Below are 21,686 nucleotides of genomic sequence, written 5' to 3' on the forward strand. Positions count from 1 at the left end.
CTATAACAAGAGAACAAACAAGACAAATAGTGAGGGAATGTACACATTGCCCTCCTATTCATCACCCACGAAAAATGGGTGTAAACCCTAAAGGTTTAAAACCAAATGTCATTTGACAAATGGATGTGACTCATGTCTCCTCCTTTGGTAGGATGGGATATGTCCATGTTACAGTGGACACTTATTCTCACTTTACTTTTGCCTCAGCTAGGACTGGAGAAACAATCAAAGATGTGGTTCAACATCTCATACAATGTTTTCAGATTATGGGCCTTCCATCACAGATAAAGACAGATAATGGGCCAACATATACTTCAAAAGCATTTGAGCAATTTTACAACCAGTGGGGAATTGCCCACACTACAGAAATACCCTATAATCCACAGGGACAAGCTATCATAAAAAAAACTCATCAAAATCTGAAGCTACAAATAGAGAGGCTGCAAGCCTCAAATCAGTACTTTACTCCTCATCATGTTTTATCTCATGCCCTGTTTGTGCTTAATCATCTTAATACTGACGACAAAGGACTCACTGCAGCCCTAATTCACTGGGATCGTGAGTTCCACAGTACACCTCTGCCATTGATGTATTGAAAGGATTTATTGTCTGGCACATAGAAGGGACCAGATGTCCTCATAACCGCGGGACGAGGGTATGCTTATGTCTTTCCACAGGATGCCGATTCCCCTATCTGGATCCCGGATCGCCTTATCCGACCTACAAAGAAAAAAAAGGCGCAAGCGCCACCGGAAAAAACAACAAAAAAAGCTGGTGACAAAAATAAAAAAGATAAAACTCGACAACGAAAAACCAAAAATGACTTGGTCACAAATTCGGCTTCTGACTCGGAACGCAAAGAAGCTGCTGATTAAACAAAAAAAAACCCTCACCGCTTCATTTTATTTCATTGCCCTTTTGTCTTTGCTCTTTGCTCCGCTACCGGTAGCTCAGGGAGTTTCCTTTTGGGCGTATGTTCCTAATCCCCCAATCATTCAATCAGTGGGATGGTTAGATCAAAAACCCATCAAAATGTTGACAAATGATTCAGTCAGGTTAGATGGAGCTCAAGATTCTAACGCTCGAAACAGCTCCTCCTCTCTTGTAAATTTTAAAGACAGAACAGATTCACTACCAATCTACCTGACGCTACAAGGGAAAGTGCCTTACGGCTGCTTTCCCACATCTTATAGAACCTTCCTGACTGACGGTCCAGACAAAGCAAATGCTGATAGGCGATGGGTTTGGGAGCTACAGATACAAACTTTAAGAGACAAACTGTATAGAGATAATTTTACTCAAGTTAATACTATTCCTATAACTCCTTACATTCAAAAATATAGAGACAAGGATCAATTTTGGGATTCTTCCTTGTCAAAGTTTCCAGCTTGATTGACTTATGGCTTTCCTAATACTGCTGCGTGGTATGAACCACGGGGGTCGTTGGATGTGCTTAAAGTTTGGGACTACTCTAATTCTAATGACAAAAGAGAGACTTATAAAAATTACTTAAATACTCATAAAGAGAAATTTCATGAGTATGTCTTTGAGGAACATGGAGAGCCCCTTAGGAGATGGTTTTCTCCAGGCCTTGTAGAGCCCACCTGGTTTGCAAAACAAGACAACATCACTAAAAAACATTCTGATTTATTTAGGATTGTTACAGCTGCCAATATGATGCTAAAAAAAAAAACCTAACCATACTCAACCAGAGGCCATTGGTCTTCGAGCCTGCGTATCCTACCCTAATGCTTTACTCTTGGCACAATCTTCCTTTGTTAATATTTCACAAGATGGTAATTCATTTCGGATAATTTGTAGTTCTTGTAAATTAACAAATTGTATCACTTCCTCAGAGTCAAAAGATTTGGGAACTGTGATTATGGTCAGGCGACCTCCTTTTGTCATGTGGCCTGTAAAACTAGGCCCTGAGCCTTGGTATGATAATTCAGCCTTACAAGTATTAAATACTTTGAGAGATTTAATTCGGCCAAAACGGTTTGTTGCTGCATTAATTTTGGACATTACTACATTGATTTCTATAATTACTACTTTTGCTATTACAACTACAGCTCTAGTTCAAGAAATTCATACTGCTCATTATGTAAATACTCTTAGTAAAAATATTACTATGGCTCTGCTCGAGCAGGAGGCTATAGATAAAAAATTAGAGTCAAAAATTAATGTTTTAAAAAAATGGTTTTGGCCTTAGGACAAGATATTTCTAACCTCAAGACCACAATGTTTGCTCGCTGCCATGGTAATTTTAAGTCCATCTGTGTTACTCCATTACCTTATAATACCTCTCAGCCTTGGAAAAAGGTCAAGGCCCACCTACAGGATGTCTGACAAGATACAAATATTACTCATGATCTAGATACACTTCAAAAAGATATCTCAACTATGAGTCAGGCTCATTTACAGATAGGAGGTTTACAGGACCTAACTTCAAAAATAAAAAAAAAAAATCAAAGATTTAAATCCGATAGATTGACTACAATATTTTATAGTCATTGAAATGCTTATTTTACTGATGATGTTTGTCATCTTTCTTTTCCCCTGTCTCATTAAATGTCTCTATACTTCCGTACAAACAATGCAACAGGACGTGTTCGAGCTTCATTTTAAAAACAAAAAAGAAAAAACTGCTACGCCCACAGCTGTGACACCTGTGTAGCTGTAACAAAACATGCCACTGTGCTGGAGTCCAGCAGCTGAAGGGTTGAGGTTAATGCTTCTTGGAGCGAGGCCTCAGGCGGTTCCCCCACAATCAACAGTCGCCATGCAGCCTGAGGATTCCAGGAGGCCCTGGAGGACAAGATGGCCTTGACAACAGTCCTTGTTTGCACTAATCATGCTTTTTCTCTGTATGTCTTTTCTATGTCGGGGAGAATAAATCATAAAAAAAAAAAAAAAAAAACAACTTTAGAATGATTTGCCTTTCATGGAAAGGCTAGCCAGAACTAAAAAGCTTTGGTGCCTTTATAATAAAAAAAAAGTCAACAAATCATAAAAAATATAAAGCCAGCCCTAAGGTATTGATATAAAAGGATATATAACAATTAAAAAGATAAATAAATATATAATAATTAAAAAAATAAATAAAATTATACAAAAAATATATAGAGGATGAATTAAGCCTTGGCTGATAAAAGTCTGGATCTCACAGATATGATCTTTGACGCGAGACAGATTTCACAAAATTCTAAGATCATGCCCTTAAACAACAACCACAATAAACTCCAAGCTGCGGAAATGATACACAAAAATAGATACTGATATGCTTTGCTATTGTCTACACAAAAATAGATATTGATATGCTTTACTATTGTTTTTTGCTGATTCTGTAAAATTATAAAAATTTGCTGATTCTATATAATTATAAAAATTAACAGTCTAATATAATCCCCTGCCAAGTTCCTTGATTGTAAAAAAATATAAACACTGGTTTTGCAGAAGTAAATCTACAACAGCACATCAATCCATTGTGTGTCTGTCTGTCATCTCCTCGCCGATTCCTGACTTCTCCTCGAGCCTTCTCCCTGGTTCTCCCGCAGTGATGGTCTCCCTCTGGGTGGTCTCCGACACATGGCATTCACACTTTCTCAGCTGGTTGGCAGCCAGTGAGCCCCGGCAACCCTCCTGCCTCCGCCTCACTTTGGAGCTGGTATGATCTAGGTACACAGGACAGCTGCTTGGCACGTGGTGCTGGGATCTGAACTCTGGTCCTCGTGGTCTTATAGCAAGCACTGGACCACCTCTCTGATTCCCCCTTCTAAAATTTATTTTAAAGACAAAATCCAGTGATGTATCCCAAGCTGATCCGGAACTCACCTTATATCCCAAGCTGGCCTTGAACCAGCAGTTCCTCCTAAACCTCGCATGTGCTCAGACTGCAAATGGGCGCCACCATACCCAATACAGCATTTTCAGTAAGATTTTCTTCTCTCTCCCTCTCTCCCTCTCTCCCTCTCTCCTCTCTCTCTCTCTCTCTCTATCTCTCTATCTCTCTCTCCCCTCCTCCCTTCCCCTCCCCCTCGCCCCCTCCCCCCCCTTTCTTTCTTTTTGGACAGTGTCTCGTGTCATTTAGGCTGGCCTCGAAACTGCTGTGAACCCAGGAATGACCTTGTGTGAGAACCAACCTTACATTTTAAGTTTTAATTACTATGCCTAAGAGATTCATGAACCAACAATGCCTCTGGTCTGCAAACTCCTTGCCCAAGGACAGATAGTTCCTGAAATGCTGGAGACTATTGTTTATGGGAGATAACAAGCCACATGTTTTCACTCCCCTAAACAGGTTTGTTTGACCCATCTATACCGGATGTGCTTGATCACATGTGGGCGGGAGGTGTGTAGACAGGAAATACATCAGGATGTACACTTACCCTGACTGTACCTGGTGGGAAATGCAATGAATTATGGGTTTTCCTCCTTAAGCCCTTGCAATATTTAATTTGGGGCCATTTCCCAGGAACCTGGGTATGGACCTGGCCAGTGCCCATCCACCTGGCCAGTATTTAATTAAAGCTTGCTTCAAGTTTGACTTTGAACTGTGGTAGTGGTCTTCTTCACGATCAGTGGGATTAACACTTGAGTTTCTAATCCTCCTGCCTCTACCTTCCTGGGATGACAGGCATGTACCACCATGCCTGTTTTCATGCAGTGCTGTGCATTAACACCAGCTTCATACATGCTAGGCAAGCACCCTACCAACTGAGCTACATTCTCAGCCTCAGATTCTGCTTAAAAAACAAAACAAAACAAAAATCCCACAATGAGGACCCTGCATCTAAGCATCCTGTATTGCCTCCTCTGGCAGCTACTGATGAGTCCCTCTAGGCTGGCCTCTGCTTTGGATGCTCATCCATTTGTTTATTCTGAACTGGTTCTTGGAATCCCATTTGTTGACTATCTGGTTTTATTTGCTCACAAAGTGTTGTTTGTTTTGAAAGTTTTCAGGTTCCTGCCCTGTTTGTTTGCTCGAGATCTAGAAGGCATTTGGTTTCTAGCAATGGTTTGGTCTGATCATTTGTTGGGAGTCTTTTTTTCCCTGACACTCCTTCCATATCTAAAGTAAAGGGAAATGTTTGGAAAAAACAGGTTACTTGGTATTCCAGCTAGTTGATTCCAGCATGTAAATTCAAATTGCAAGATCCAGCAGAACTGGGATTACGGGTAGTTGTAAGACATCGTGTAGAGCTGGGAATGAAACTCAGGTCCTCTGCAAGTGCAACAAATCTCTTAACCACTGGGCATCTCTCCAGACCTGCTAAATTGACCTCTAAGTTGGCTTATTTTGCACACTAACTAGATTCTCCTGCCTCTAACTCCCAAGTACTGGGATTAAAGATATACACCACACCCAGTTCAATTAGAAAAAAAAAAAAAAAAACTTTTTAAATCATAAATATGAATCTGCTTTAACTGGCATTTAAATCATCTTTAAAAATAAATAATAAAATTAGTAATTTACAAAACTTATAAGACCGCTACATAGAACTGCATCTAAGTTAAAAAATGATAAAAAAAAAAAAAAAAAAAAATGGAAACAGCCAGGCGGTGGTGGCGCACACCTTTAATCCCAGCACTTGGGAGGCAGAGCCAGGCGGATCTCTGTGAGTTCGAGGCCAGCCTGAGCTACCAAGTGAGCTCCAGGAAAGGCACAAAGCTACACAGAGAAACCCTGACTCGAAAAACCAAAAAAAAAAAAAAAAAAAAAAAATGGAAACGCAATTTAAAATTCTTAGAGGTTATATCAAAACTAAAGATGGGGGCTAGAAAGATGGCTCAATAGTTAGGAGAACCTGCTGCTCTTCCAGAGGACCCTGGCTCGGTTATTATAAAATAATTCATAAGGGAGAAGACCGTCGTGTGGGGAGTCAGGCACTCAGGCTGGCTAAGGAGAATGGGGACATCCAGGGATTCTTTGGCTGGTTAAAATGCTTGCTTTTCTCATCCAATACTTTTGCTTCTTTAGGCCACACTGTGTTCTTTATTATTTTAATTCTAGGTGTTACAGTCTATTATATATCACATATAAACATTATGTCAGATACAGGGGTGAAAAAGAGAAACAAAACCAGACCCAGATCATGGCTGGTAGATTCGGTGATAGTATCCAGGGATTTCTTCCTTAAAAATCTTACCAATTTTTTCTCTCTCCTGAAGACTGCTTCCATACCTAACTCAGCCTCATTTCTATCCGATTCTAGGAACAAGCCTTCTCAGCACCACAGGACAGAAACAATACTGGGCCTTGGCATGCACAAAATGTGCCAACAGGGGGACTGTGAAGACCCAAGAAGAAGAAGCAGAAGGAAGGTGGAGGAGGATGCGGAGGAGGATGCCGAGTGCGGAGAAACGCGGTCTGTGCACCCATGTTCAAGAGGCTACAAGGCCAAATGATTGAACTCAAAGACGGTGAGGAGTAAAAATGCTGCAGACCAGAACCAGATCATCTTGGCGTGTTTTTAGTCCCCTGACATACATCTGTTGCCCACACCAGTGTCTACCCTAACATTCTTCTGACTATTGAACCTTACAATGTATTCTCAGCAGACCACCAGCTTCACCAACCCAAAATCAAGAATGTCATCAAATAGCATCAGAAACCTATAGCAGAATATTCCCCCATTTGGCTTACCACCAGCCGCCTAACTGTGGCTTCCACCAATGTATTTGGTAGAGACTTGGATTTATAAATGTCTTTGTTCTGGAACCTTCCCCATAGTGTGATGTGCTGTTTGAGGAAATCTGAACCTATGTTCCTTAGACTAGGGTTATCATATTTGGTCGCAAAATAAACCAGCCCTTATCTCTTCGAGGAAAGAACTTCACTTTTGCATCAGTGACATTCTACTTTTCTCAGCTAGAATATGAGTCTGGGTATTTGATTCCAAAGACTGTACTATTCTACATTGAGAAAACAAAGCCCTCTGTTTACAAACGGCTTGATTACACGACACTGCTGTGCCATACTGCTTTTCCATATGTTCACTGGTCTCTCAATAGAATGTCTGGATGAAGCTTTATCCAAGTTCTTAGATGTGATTATAGTATTGTAATTAGAAAAATATTTCATTCGTATGAGATGCAGGCTGAGATATTTAAGGCGGGGAGTTATCGTGTCTCTAATTTACAGATGTATATCAGGGTATGTATGTTTTACAAGAAGTATGCCTGCCATTACACTATTTTGTCACTATGTGAACACCATAAATTTGTACTCACACAAGCTTAGATGTTATAGCCTTGAACACACCTAGGCTATACATTGTGTATCTAGTACAACCCATCACTCCTGTGGCCACAATAAACAAAATAACACAAGATTAAATCAAGCTAAAGAGGAAATGATCAGGCACAGTCAATTCAAAGTGCGAGGCTGCTGATGAAACAGAACACATACAGTTTTACAGTAAGTGGTTTTCTTTTTATGTACGAGTATATACATTTGGGGTGCTGTTCTTGCAGAGAACCCAGGTTTAGTTGCCCGCCCCCACATGGTGCCTTACAAGCATCTGTTAACACCAGTTCCAGGGGATCAAATGACCTCTTCTGGCCTTTATGGGCACTAGGCTTGTTTGTGGTGCACACACGCGCACACACGCACACAAAACACACACAGAAAATTTTTTTAAGGATGCTTGGAGCTGTGAAGATGGCTCAGGGAAAGCACTTGTTGTGTGCATGAAGACTAGAGTTCGAATTTTCAGCATCCACATAAATACCATGTAGGCATGGCAGCCTGCCTGGAACCCTACTGCTGGAATCTGGACACAAGAAATCCCTGAAGCAGCTGGGCGGTGGTGGCGCACGCCTTAACCCCAGCACTTGGGAAGCAGAGGCAGGTGGATCTCTGAGTTCAAGGCCACCCCAGTCTACAGAGTGAGTTCCAGAATAACCAGGGCTACACCGAGAAACCCTGTCTCAGGAGTTTAAAAAAAAGGAAATCCTTGAAGCATGCTGGTAGCTAGACTCACCAAATCAGCAAGCTTTAGGTCCAAGGAACCTCAATAGAAAGGATGAAGAATGATCCATGAAGACAAAGTCAACCTCCACACATGTGTAAACATACATGTGTGCACACACATAAACACACACAAGTAATAACAGATAAGAGGAGGAACTGAAGAGTGGTTGAGAGTGCTTGCTGCTCTTCTAGACAACCTGAGCTGGGTTCCTAGCACCCAGTCAGGTGGTTCCTGAGGACATGTAGCTCTAGTTCCAGGGGATCCAACAACTTCGGGCTTTTGTGGACACGGTACTCATGCATAACCTGCCCCCACACACTTAAAAATAAACTTAGATTTTGGGGGGAGGGGGTTGTTTGTCTGTTTTTGCAAGACAGGGTTTCTCTGTGTAACAGCTCCAGCTGTCCTGGAACTCACTCTGTAGACTAGGCTGACTTCCAACTCACAGAGATCCACCTGCCTCTGCCTCCTGAGTGCTGGGATTAAAGGTGTTCATCACCACCACCTGGCATTATTGTACTATTTTTTTTTAGCCTTAATGCAATTAAAATATTTTTATAATATTGAGAAAAATTCTTTTCTGATTTACTTAATAAATACACACAAGCAGGAGATCAAGCAGTGTGACACCCAGACCTGCGATCACTTACAGCCTCCTCGGCCTCCACCCACCTCCTCACCTTGGGCCTCTACAGAGTGAGAACTTCCAGTATTTGAGAAGTGTGTGAGCCAGATCTGAGTGTCCTATACACCAAGAAAATGTGTTTCCAGATGGAGTGGGTAAGAGCGTGGTGGGGTGGTAAGTGCCACCTGCTACTTACCAACTAACGCAGAAGACAATATCCAGGAATCGAACCACAGCAAGAGACAGGAAACAAAGACGTACCAGCCATGGAGACAAGAGTGATTTAAAAACTGAAGGTGAAGGTACAGCTGCTGATAGCCCTCAGGAAATGAGGATGAGACCAGCTGTGGCGGCACAAGCCTTTAATGCCAGCACTCAGGGGATAGAGATGCAGGCAGGTTTGTTCTGAGTTCAAGTGCGGCCTGGTCGACACAGTGAGTTCTAGGCCAGCAAGAGCTACATATAGTAAGACCCTAACTTGGGGAAAAAGTCGGGAGAAAGATGGGATGGAAATACCCAAGGACCATCAGGTAAATGAAAAGAAAGAGACTGCCACCAAAGCCCTAAATGATGGCCACTCAGTGTGTCAAGGAAGTCAGCATCCTTATCATCTCTCAAAAGCCAAATGCCTCCATTCAACACAATGACAGAACCACTGAGATAAAACCCACGAATGAAGACTCCTAGAGCACTGGAGAGAAGAGCCTGCCATCTTGTCTTTGCCTGTAAACTGGATTATGATGAAGACTGAAAGAAATTCAGCGGATGCCTAGAAAACTGCAGAACACTGAATGTGAACAGTGAGAGTCTAAAGAAAGGAGAGGAAGGCTCGAGAAGGTTGGAGAAGCGCAGGAGAGAAAGAGGCCAAAAGACAAAGGGGACCCAAAAAGGCTCCCCAGGAGCCTTCTGGGGAGCCTAGTACGTTTTCTGAAGGAACAGATGGAACAGGAGTGCATTGCTGGAATGGCAGAGATGCCATTAATTATCCGGAGGGTCTGACAGCCATGCAGAATCTTAAAAGGTGGCCTTCCAGGATGTGGCCCAGAATGAGTAAATATGTCAAAATATTCCAAAGGCTGCGGACCTCATGTGATGGACATTTAACAAAGTCCTCATAGAAGGAAAATCAACCAGACATCTAATGCATGTCACAGAAATACAAAGCAGAGTGTCTCTGCCCTCCTCTCAAGAGCTGAGGTGCTTTGAAGATAATTCCTGCCCCTCTATACCAGCATCTTACAGGGTTGGCCACTGAGTATTCATTCAGATAATATGTTCTTATTAGAAATTCCAAACCTGAAGCACTTATTAAACCTAAAATATTTTAAACTAATTAAAAGGGTCTGTTAATTTCTATGCCTTTGAATCACTGGTCAAAAGAAACTATAAAAAGTTTATTACTCCATTGTAAGCAAAATGAAGACTTCGATTAAGGGAAAAACAAAATTCACACAAACCAACCAACATCAGAATAGTGAGAAGCAATTTAAGGTCAAATTGAAGATCTAGGAAAGGTGCTGTGGCTGGGGTGGGGGTGGGGAGGCACCAGGGTAAGAACGCTACAGAAATAACGGGTACCAGTCTTGCCCACCCCAAAAAGCTGAAGATGGAATGTGGGGCCTTGCATGTGTGGGCAAGTGCTCTATTCTTGAGCCATACTGCCATCCCCATGGGCAGCTTTTTACCTTGAACGTGAAATTTGCATCGAAGATTAGTTCTCTTTCATGCCCTGTGATTCCTCCTTTGTAAACAACTCGGCATCTTTTAGCTGGTTCTGTCTTAGGGAGTTTGAAGAGTCGAAACGTGGCAGACACAAAGCGACAGTCACCTGAAAGCAGACACACAGGGCTCACTTCCAGCACCTGGCGGCATTCAACAAACGAGGATGGAGCATACTGTAAAGGTGAATTTCTTTCCTGCACGCCATCAATTCTCTTTCTGGACGCTTCAGTCTATTACTGAAATAAAATAGTTTATTAACTCCTCTGAGGGAGGAGCTGAAATTATTCAGAAGACAAGGTGGACACTTTCAGATGACGCAGTTTCCCTCAGTAAGAATCACTCAATAAGGGGACTGGAGAGGTGGCTCAGTGGTTAAGAGCACTGACTGTTCTTCCAGAGGACCTGGGTTCAATTCTCAGCACCCACATAGCAGATCACAATTGTCTGTAACTCCAGTTCCAGGGGACCTGACACCCTCCCACAGACATACATGCAGGCAAAACACTAATGCTCATTTTAAAAAATAATTGCTCCTTAAACTAACTAAGCACTGAGCGGAAACCATCCCCACGGCAGTCACAGGGTCTCTGCTGTTGTTTCTTACCAAGAACACTTTCTAGTTCCTTGTTTTGAACTGTAATGAGATTGGCAGTGACCAAACGCGGAGGACAGAACCCAATTTTCTGGGCAATGATGGCAAGATCCTTCCAGTACAAAGCACCACCCAGGCATTCACCTTAAGAGAAAAATTACAGAGCAGTCAGTACTTAGAGCAGCATTGTGGACATTTATAACCTGTACAATTAACTAGGACATCGTATTAAGATGTAGGACCTAACTGGCCATGGAGGCGCCCACCTGGAACCCCAGCATGTGGAAGATAGAGGAAGATAATGAAGAATCCATATTCATCCCTGGTGAGTATGAGACTCTTTCTCAATAAAACAAAACCACAAAAGCAAAGGATGTACATTGCACGAATTCCTAAATGATCTTACAATAAAAACCCAGAGCCAGATACTGGGGTAAATGCTAAAAGATCAGAGACAAAGGAACAAGCCACTAGAGAAACTTCTTATCACTACCGAATCCTCAGGCTGAATGGAAGACGAGATCCTATCTCCACGAATCCTCTGACTGAATTCCTCTGAGTCCTCAGCTGCAAGGACCTAGTTCCTGTCTCTTCAAGCCTTATGTACCTTTCTCTGCCCAGCCATATCACTTCCTTCCTAGTGCTGGGATTAAAGGCGTGTGTGCTTCCCAAATACTGGTTGGTAGCAGAGGCATGAGATCTCAAGTGCTGGAATTAAAGGCGTGTGACTCCCAAGTACTGGGATTAAAAGTGTGTGCCACCACTGCCTGGCTGTTTCTCTCCTAGACTGAATCAATCTCATGTAGTCCAGGGTGGCTTTGAACTCATAGAGATCCAAATGGATCTCTGCCTCTCGAGTGCTAGGATTAAAGGTGTGTGCCAGCTGGGCAGCGGTGGCGCACACCTTTACTCCCAGCATTGGGAGGCAGAGCCAGGCAGATCTCTGTGAGTTCGAGGCCAGCCTGGTCTACAGAACGAGATCCAGGACAGGAACCAAAACTACACAGAGAAGCCCTGTCTCGGAGAAAAAAAAAAAAAGTGTTTGCCACCACTGCCTGGCCTCTATGTTTAATCTAGTGGCTGGCTCTGTCCTCTGATCCTCAGGCAAGCTTTATCTGATACACAATATATCACCACAGATGTAGCTTAGTTGATAAAGGGCTCACCTAGCATGCTCCAAGTCCTAGATTGGATCCCCAGCACCACATAAAAGCAAATGGGGTGAAATATTTCTGTAATTCCAGCACTTGGGAGGTAGAGTGAAGAGTTCAAAGCCAGCCTGGGCTACATGAGACCTTGTCTCAAAATAAAAAAGTAATAGTAATAATGAAGATAATAGCTGGGCATGGTGGTGTATGTCTTTAATCCCAGCACTAGGGAGACAGAGGCAGTCAGATCTCTGTGAGTTCAAGGCCTGTCAGGTCTACAAAGCAAGTTCCAGGACAGCCAAGACTACACAGAGAAACCCTGTCTCTCTCAAAAAAACTAAAAAAGAAAAAAATGATTATAATAAATTTAAAAAAAAAAATAGGGCCTAGAAATAGGGCCTGGAAGTAGCCACAAGGCCTGGAGAGTGATGACCAACCCCAGAATTTGTTAGCTAATGGTCTCTGAGAATCCTTTTCAGGACAGTCCTGATGTGTTGGTTCTACTAAGGCACAATCACAATACGTGTGTGTGTGTGTGTGTGTGTGTGTGTGTGTGTGTGTGTGTGAATCCACACTCGGAAAGGTGCTGTTAGTGGAAACTCTGCTTCTTAACTCCAGATGAATCCCATAACGATCTATTACTAGAACAATAACTGCTACTAATGCTCATAAGGCATTTTTATAGATTTTCTTCAAGTACAAAGATATTTATACAAGTTTTATGTGTTACACCAATAAGTTGGAGACAAACTTAACCGTCACCAGTAAGCAAACACTTCAAGCTGAACAACACAGTTGTGTAAATACTGTTATACATGTTTAGACCAGAACTGGAGAGATAAGTCTGAAGTTAAGAGCACTGGCTGCTCTTCTAGAGGACCCAGGTTTGATTCCCAGAACCCACATAGCAGCTCACAATTGTCTCTAACTCCAGTTCTAGAAGATCGAACACCCTCATATGGCCTCCACAGGTACCAGACCTACATGCAGGCAAAATACCCACATAAGAAAAATTTTAAAAATGTTGGGACTTAGGAAATTTGTTTTTTGTATTTTTTAGAATGTTTTGTTTTAATTATTTTGCTTATTTACTACCTTGCTTTTTTGGAGATAGGCTCTCACTATGTAGCCCTGGCTGGCCTGGAACTTTCTATGTATGCTAGGCCTTGAACTCATAGAGATCTGCCTGCCTCTGCCTCCCAAGTGCTAGAATTAAAGGTGTGCAACAATACTTGGCTTATGTATGTATGCATGCATGGATGGATGTATATATGTATGTATCTCTGTGTGTTTGTCTTCTGTGTGTATCAGAAACAGCACATGCCACAGTGCGCATGTGTGCATGTGCATGTGTGTGCGTGCGCGCGCGCGCGTGTGTGTGTGTGTGTGTGTGTGTGTGTGTGTGTGTGTGTGTGTGTGTGTGTGTGTGTGTGTACACACATCTTCTTGGGTGAGGCACAAATGCCATAGGGCACATATGGAGATCAGAGATCTACTCTCTCCATGCACCTTTTTATATGGGTTCTGGGGATCAAACTCAGCTCATCGGGCATGGAAGGAAAGTGACTTATCAATTGAGTCACCTTATAGGCCCTGTTTTTCTGCTTTTAACATTACTCATTTATATTACTGTATAATAAGAAAAATGTTAACACGATCTATTTAAAACTGAGATTTTTTTTTTAGACTATGTCTCATCGTGCAGCCTGTGCCAGCCTTGAGTGAGTGCTGTTCCTTTTGCTTCATCTCCAAAGAGCTGAGGTCACAGGCATGTACCACCACTGCCAGCTTAATGCAAAAGTCGATCATGAGCATGCATTTATCTCCTTAACATCTAGAGACTCTTAAGTGGCAATAAAGGAATAAATACTCTATCTCATTTCAACAGAGAAACCCTGTCTCTCTCAAAAAAACTAAAAAAGAAAAAAATGATTATAATAAATTTAAAACAAAAAAATAGGGCCTAGAAATAGGGCCTGGAAGTACCCACAAGGCCTAGAGAGTGATGACCAACCCCAGAATTTGTTAGCTAATTCTTCAGAATAGTTTTTTAAAGTAGTCTGTTATTATTTTCATTTTACAGTTTAGAGAAACAATAACAGATTAATTAAATTGCCTGAGATTATGTCACTTTTTAAAAAGTTTATGTATAGTGGTGGTGGTGGGGGCACATGGGCATTTGTGCCACAGTGCACATGTGCAGGTCAGAGGTCAGCTCTGTGGAATCCGTTCTCTCCTTCCACCTTTACATGCATTCCAGGGATCAAGCTCAGCTTGCCAGCCTTGAACCACAAGCCCCTCTTCCCACTGAGCCATCTCACCGGCCCTCATATTGTTTCTGGGTGGTAGACAAGGAATCGAACCTTCTGGCTGTACACCATTTGCTCCCCCAGCCCGTGGTCTCACCCCAATGTACTTGCAGGATGGAGTTCTACACTAGTCAGTAATCACTGATGTAAATAAAGCAAGAATGCATACCCCATAAAACCTTGTGTGACTTGATGTCTTCTGGTACTTCAAGGCTAGCATAGACGTCACTGAAATACAGCTCCCCACCATACTGAAAAAGAGCAGCATGCATCCAAGCAAGGTTAAAGATTACATTCATTCCAGATAACAACAAAAAAAAAAAAAAGATTTTTAGGAAAGCAACTTCAAAATTCCAGTGTTTGAGCTGATACTGACCAAGCTGATCCTTGAACAAGTAACAGCTGCCACCATCATTAAAACCAACACACAGGGCCCCAGGTGTTTAATTCTCCAGTGTCCTATGCAACATAAAGTTGCTTTCTAAGACTCGGAAAGGGGGGAGTCAACAGGAAGTGGAGAAGCAGGAGAGGATGGAGGGAGGGTGAACGTCACCTGTGTGCACTGTTTGCACGTTTGGAAACAGTGATAAGGGCTGGAGAGATGGGTTGTTGGGTAATGTGCTTGCTGCTATGTGACACCTGCTGAGTTCTGGTCCCCAGCATCCACGAAAACCAGGGGTGGTTCGCATCTAAAACCCCAGCTCTGATGGGGCCCACAGCTAAGTCCCTGGAGCTGATCAGCTGGCAATTCTACCCAACTTGGTGAGTTCCATGTTCAGTAAGAGACCACAGGTCAAAATAATAATAATAATAATAATAATAATAATAATAATAATAATAAAGTAACATAAAAGATTTGTCTTGTCAGGAAAATTCTTTAAAAAAGAACAAAATGTGAGGGTTCAAAGAGATTAGAACAGTGGTTCTCAACCTTCCAACGCTGCAACGCAGTTCCTCATGCTGTGGTGACCCCAACCATAAAATACTTTGCTGCTACTTCATAACTGTAATTTTGCTACTGTTATGAATCGTAATGTAAATATCTGATTTTCAGGATATCTGATATGCAACCCACAAAGAGGTCACCACCCACAAGTTGAGAACCACTGATGTAGAAGAACCAAGTTCACGGGGCTGGAAAGATAACTCAGAGGTTAAGGGCTCATGCTGCTTTTCCAGAGGTCCTGAGTTCAATTCTCGGCAACCACATTGTAGCTCACAACCATCTATAATGAGATCTGGTGCCCTCTTCTGGCATGCATACATATATGCAGGCAGAACATTGTATATATAGTAAATAAATAAATCTTTTTTAAAAACATGCAGATGAAAGCATTATTCTGTTCTATTAAAAAAAGAAGAACAGGGGCTAGAGAGATGGCTCAGAGGTTAAGAATACCGACTGCTCTTCCAGAGGTCCTGAGTTCAATTCCCAGCACCCACATGGTGGCTCACAACTATCTGTAATGAGATCTGGCACCCTCTTCTGTGTACATAATAAATATTAATAAATTTAAAAAAAAGAAGAAGAACAAAGTTCAGCTTCCAATACCCATACAGTGGATCACAACCACCTGTAAGTTCTGATCTCTGTGAGTACCAGACACATATGTGGTGCACATGTAAGCATATAGGCAAAATACTCATGCATATAAAATAAGTACATCTTTTTTTAAAGTTTTTAAATAAACAAGAACACAGGAGGGAAAAAGTGAGCGTCTCTCCTAAATACATTCAGGTTGCCTGAATTTTTAGTGAGTCCAAACAACACAGCCCAGGTGTCTAGACAACTAACAGACACATCCATAGAATTAACAGTCTTATCCTTTGAAAATTACAGTAATTGAGCCATGTGGTGGTGGCACACGCCTTTAATCCCAGCACTCGGGAGGCAGAGGCAGGCAGATCTCTGTGAGTTCAAGGCCAACCTGGTCTACAGAGTGAGTTCCAGGACAGCTACACAGAGAAACCCTGTCTCAGAAAAAAAAGAGAGAGAGAGAAAGAAGAAGGAAGAGAGGAAGGGAGGGAGGGAGGGAGGAAATTACAGTAATGAAGGCAGGTAGTAGTGGTGCACGCCTTTAATCTCAGCACTTAGGAAGCAGAGGCAGGAGGATTTCTGAGTTTGAGGCCAGCCTGACCTAAATCATGAGTTCCAGAATAGCCAGAGCTTTTACAAAGAAACCCTGTCTCAAACAAACAAACAAACAAACAAAGGAAAGAAGGAATGAAGGGAAATTACAGTGATATTATTACACATTAAAAATCTTATGGCCGGGCGGTGGTGGCGGCACACACCTTTAATCCCAGCACTCGGGAGGCAAAGCCAGGCAGATCTCTGTGAGTTCGAGGCCAGCCTGGGCTACCAAGCGAGTTCCAGGAAAGGTGCAAAGCTACACAGAGAAACCGTGTCTTGAAAAAAAAAATGTATATATCCTTAGCATCTAGGTCAAAGGAGCCAGCAGGGATTGAAAGTCTTATTTAGCTAATTTCAACAGCGTGGATGCCTATATTCTATAGTAATGTTTAGCTTCTCTCAGTTGCTCTCAGTGAAGATCATGAGCTGGTATACAAATGGCATCCTTGAAATAACATGAGATCATTCCTACACAGATACTTTAAAATTTTTATTTTATTATTTTTACGTGCGTGTTTGCCTACAGGTATGTCTGTGTCTTGGTACCCTCAGGGACCAGAAGAGGGCATCAAGCCCCTAGAAATGGAATTACAGATGGTTGTAAGTCACCATGTGGTTGCTGGGGATTGAACCTGGGTCCTCTGAGAGAGCAGCCAGTGATCTTAACCACTGAACCCCGACCCGAGCCCTTTACAGATACTTCTATTTGAGCAATGTAACGGCTCCGTAAGCCAAAAATCCCAGAGTTTCAGAGTGCTAGGGATTGAGCCTTGGGTATGCCAATCACACATCTGCCTCTGAACTACACCTTCAGCCCTCCAAATCCCAGAATGCTTTGCTTTCTAGAACCAAGAAACAAATCCTTTCATAGGCAGGAAGGATGGGAAGCTCCTGGAAGTTGCCCTTTTAAAAAGGCATCCATATAAAACTTCCATCTTAGATTTTTGCCAAAGATAAGATATCTTGGCATCAGAAATAGTATCATTGAGAAACAGGGTCTGTTCTAGAAAAGGCAAATTCATAGAAACTTTTCAGTGAGTCAACAGGTTCTGGTGACTCGGCAGGTGTTACCTGGGAGCCAAAATCAATCAATCAAACAGGAAAGAAGGTGAATGTTCTAACAGTCAATGACCAGCAGCCTGAGAGGAAAAAAGCCCTGTCTAGGGCATTACTCTCACCCCATGCCACCCCACCCCAACTTTTGTGTACTTTTTTGTTTGTTTTTTGAAACAGCATCTCAGATAGTTGGCCTTGAACTCCTGATTCTCCACCATGACCAACTTGGCTCCCTCTTAACTTGGTGCATAAATCAAGAGTTTGAATTCTTAGTTCCAGAAGAGAACGTGATCCTGTCAGCCCTCTCTGGTGTTAACAGATCATGTCTCCCTTCTGCCCTCACCTTGAGCACGTGATACACCTCCCGAAGCACTTGTCCTTTATCAGGGACAAGGTTGATAACACAATTGGATCTAAAAAACAATAAGGGAGAAAAAGAGCAGATGTTGTAGGACTCAAATCCTTGAAGACACAAAAGGGGCTTCCATCTTACCGGCAGAGCTACCTGCTTCTTCCTGACTCTCCTTTCTTCCCCATACTCAACTTGTCCCGAGATAAGGGAGCTCGGCAAGTTGTTTAAGACATATCTGTAAGCAAGCGATGAGTACAAAGTGCAGGAATATGACGCATGGTTCTTGTTTTGTCCTGATGTTCACCAGGCAAGAAAACAAAACCCGGATTCCATGTCCATCATGGCAGGAGTTCAAATCCCTCAAAGGCAGCTTTCCTAGTATTTTCATTTGAGGCTAGGTGTATAACTCAATTGTTAAATGCTTCTTTAGGGTTCAATTCCTAGCATCAAAAGAAAAAAAAAGCCCAAATCTGTCACTTGGGCACGATTTAACAACGACTTGGGAAAATGAGAAACACAAAACACCATAATTTGCCATAAAAAAAAAAAATGCAGTTGTTGCTAAATGTGGTGGTGCATGCCTTTAATCAGGAAGCAAAGGCAAGCAGATCTCTCTGCATTCAAGGTCAGCATGGCCTACACAGCACGTTCCAGTCCAGCCATAACTACATAGTGAGACCCTGTCTCAAAACAAACAGAACAAAACAGAATACCACATAGATGATGGTAGTCTCACAAAATTACAATAAAGCCTGTAATTGTCTAGTAGAGCAACACCCAGAACAAGGCCATAGTACATTAGCCAAGTGTTTGTGATGAGGCTGGCGTCCACACCTTACTGACTGCCGGCTGAAGAAAAGTACAACGCATACAAACAATGATGCTCCTGGCCTTTGTTTACGATGCTCTTATCCTGATTTTATGGTGAATTTACTCTGCTTACAAGAAAACACGCTGTAAAACAGTCTGCTAGGCTTTCTGCTAGGCTTTCAACAGCAACCTCACACGTCTTGAGCGGCCACCACAACCCTGGCTAGCATCACCTCTTGTGTCTGGACTGCTCTGTTCGTTGGGCCCTGGTATCAACAGGCTGGCTTTATGGTGTACACCACACAGCCTAAGTGTGCAGTGGGTTCGATCATCAAAGTCTGGGTGAGTACACGCTGATGTGCACACAATTAGGAAACGCTCCAATACAAAGTTCTTACCACACGACCCAGCGTTACACTCCAGATAAGAGGTGAGTGTGCCTCAGGGAAGCGCAGGCTGTGGTCTGGCTGGTCGGGGAGCTCACCCGCTTTGGGGAGCTCACCAGCTTTAGGTCCCTCACCGGCTTTAGGTCGGTGGGGCAGATGTGTTCACACTGCAACGTGACTTTGTCTTCTCCTAACTTACCAACAAATGCCCAATTGAGGGACAAAACAAAACAAACTCATAATATTTTGAGTTTATGCTTTTGTGTTGGGTTGTATACATAGCTATCCTTGACCACATGGTTGTGCCAGAGGCTAGACATGCCTGGCAACTGTAAATTCTCTCTCAGGCAGCTGGGTTTTGTTGCTAGTGGACTATAGAGAGCTCATTACCGCTTCCTTCCTTTATGAAGGCCTGCTAAGTTCAGTTTAATTCCTTTTCCTCTTTTAAACTTTTAAAAATATTTATTTTTACTATATGTACAGTGGTGTTTTTCCTGCATATATGTCTGTGTGAGGGTGTGGGATCCCCTGGAACTGGAGTTACAGACAGGTGTGAGCCGCCATGTGGGTGCTGGGAATTGAACCCAGGTCCTGTGGAAGAGCAGTCAGTGCTCTTAACCACTGAGCCATCTCTCCAGCCCCTAGTTTAATCCTTCAAAGAGTGGTAGCATGTGTGTGCTCAAACTGAACTGGGCTTCACGCATAGCGGAAAGGCTGTAGCCCTACACAACGATGTCATGGCTCTCCTTCTGCACCCCAGCCTCTGCCAGCTTCTCAATGCAGCAGTGAATAAAAGTCACATTGGGTGCCTGGAAACCAAATTTTTCCATGTGGTACTCAAGATAGGTTTTAGCCACGTCCACCTAGAGAAAGAAAAATACAGACTTGGTAATCAACATTATTAAAAAATAAGTATTTTTTCCCTGAAAACTGTCCTATTACTAATGCCATATGCTCCCCTGCCCTGGGTTATTTTGGATAGATACACAAGATTCACGAGCCATGTAAGATACACAACAGCCTGGGACAGATGTTCCCAACTAGGTGAGTCTTGCCTAAGGTAATCTCTCATCCAATGACAGATCTTTCTGGCTAGAAGGACGAAGAAAGGAGAAGAGGAAGTGTCGCTGGGTTAAACCTCTGACTGACTTCTCCACGACAGTCACTGACTGTCAATGTCTTCAACTTCTAGGTCACTAGAGGCAGCAACAAAACCCAGCCTTCTTAAATCCCATGAAGAAAGGCAGGAAGCAGTTTCAGACCTCAAAGAATGATCTGGAGAAACCTCTCCTCCTTTTCCTCCAAATCTTTGCGTTACCTGGACCTCAGTCATGTCTATTCCAGTGACATGTCCCTTCTCGCCAACTAGCTGGCTAAGCACATAGCAGTCTCTGCCACTTCCGCAACCCAGATCCAAAATCCGGCAGTTTTCCAGGAGCTCAGGGACAACCAGACCACAGCCATAATACCTGAGAAACGGAAAAGACATGTTTTAAAAACAGACTAGCAAATTCTCCAGTAGTAAAGCTCTACTTCCTCCCTCTGTTCCTCCATCACCCACTTATATCACTGTCTTGTCTCTCCACTAAACCGGAACCATGTCTGCCATAGCCGGGTCGATGGGCACCATGCAAGGCGGCAAGACTCAAGAAAACCATCTAAAATACTTGTTGAATGAATACATCTAAGGCACTGGCTGCTGAACAAGAAAAGTATTCTGCCCCCAGGTGCACGCACTGTGACTTGAGAGGTAAAAACAACAGTATGAGAACCCTTTCCCATGGTTGACTGACAGTGAGTGCCCCCGGGAGAGGGTGCTGTAGCGCCTGGGGGAAGAAGGCTTCATGACCCCAGGAGGGCTTCACTGAGGTGCTGGAGAGGCAGGGGTGGGGGGTGGGGGGGATGGGGGGTGGTAAGGTACCCTCTTTGATAACTGCTCTCTGGGTGGGCAATACCATGGCAGGGAAAGGCAAGATCAGGAGCCATGACTGTTTAGAAAGTGTGAGCTAATCTATTAAAAACTCGAATGTCTCCTAAAATGGGAAGAGATGGAGAGCATCTTTGAGCTGAGGCACAAGACGCTCAGTGGCCAGCTTTGGGAGTTTCACAGTAGATATGGGAAGCAGGTTGGCCAACAGAGATGGCTAAATTCCCTAGTGACCAGTATGGGAAAATTGCAGTCTGGAGGCTTCTTGGAAACAGCATATACACTCTACCTCGAGGTAACGTCCTCATGTACATTCTTCAGAGTTTCCCGGATGTACTTGGGGGCCAAAGTGACTGGGGTGACACAAGCATTAGTCTGGAGGTCTGCATATGTCTTCAGTACATTCCCGTAGTAGTTCTGACTCAACGGGCAAGGAGGAGAAAGAAGCCAGGAGAAAATGGACTGGAGTTGTTGCCTGCAGAGCTCGAGGCCTCTGCCACACTCACAGCTTCACTCCAGCCCACCGACCTTTGCTCAAGGTAAACAAACGCTAACCCCACGTCCCAGCCTGCTCTCCCCCAGCGTGCTCTGCGATCAGAAGCTGCTTGCAGGCAAGACTCCCATAGAGCAGCGATCTCACACCAGCCAT

At 43.1% G+C, this 21,686-nt stretch overlaps 1 protein-coding gene across 2 annotated transcripts in view; it reads right to left on the reverse strand.

The window, feature by feature from the left end:
- As3mt (arsenite methyltransferase) overlaps positions 1-21,686 on the reverse strand; it is a 45,765-nt gene that overhangs the window by 23,335 nt on the left and 744 nt on the right. The window contains exons 3-9 of one of the 2 annotated variants that reach the window (XM_028874684.2): positions 21,327-21,454; positions 20,429-20,579; positions 19,837-19,973; positions 17,906-17,975; positions 14,542-14,623; positions 10,928-11,059; positions 10,287-10,429 (exon numbers count right to left, since the gene is read on the reverse strand). In XM_028874684.2, coding sequence (XP_028730517.1) covers positions 10,287-10,429; positions 10,928-11,059; positions 14,542-14,623; positions 17,906-17,975; positions 19,837-19,973; positions 20,429-20,579; positions 21,327-21,454 — 843 coding nt within the window. The remainder of the gene's footprint in view (positions 1-10,286; positions 10,430-10,927; positions 11,060-14,541; positions 14,624-17,905; positions 17,976-19,836; positions 19,974-20,428; positions 20,580-21,326; positions 21,455-21,686) is intronic. The other variant, XM_028874683.2, reaches the window with a different exon arrangement.

Source organism: Peromyscus leucopus, chromosome 1 (genome assembly GCF_004664715.2).
Source record: "Peromyscus leucopus breed LL Stock chromosome 1, UCI_PerLeu_2.1, whole genome shotgun sequence".
In the NCBI taxonomy this organism is placed as follows: Eukaryota; Metazoa; Chordata; class Mammalia; order Rodentia; family Cricetidae; genus Peromyscus; species Peromyscus leucopus.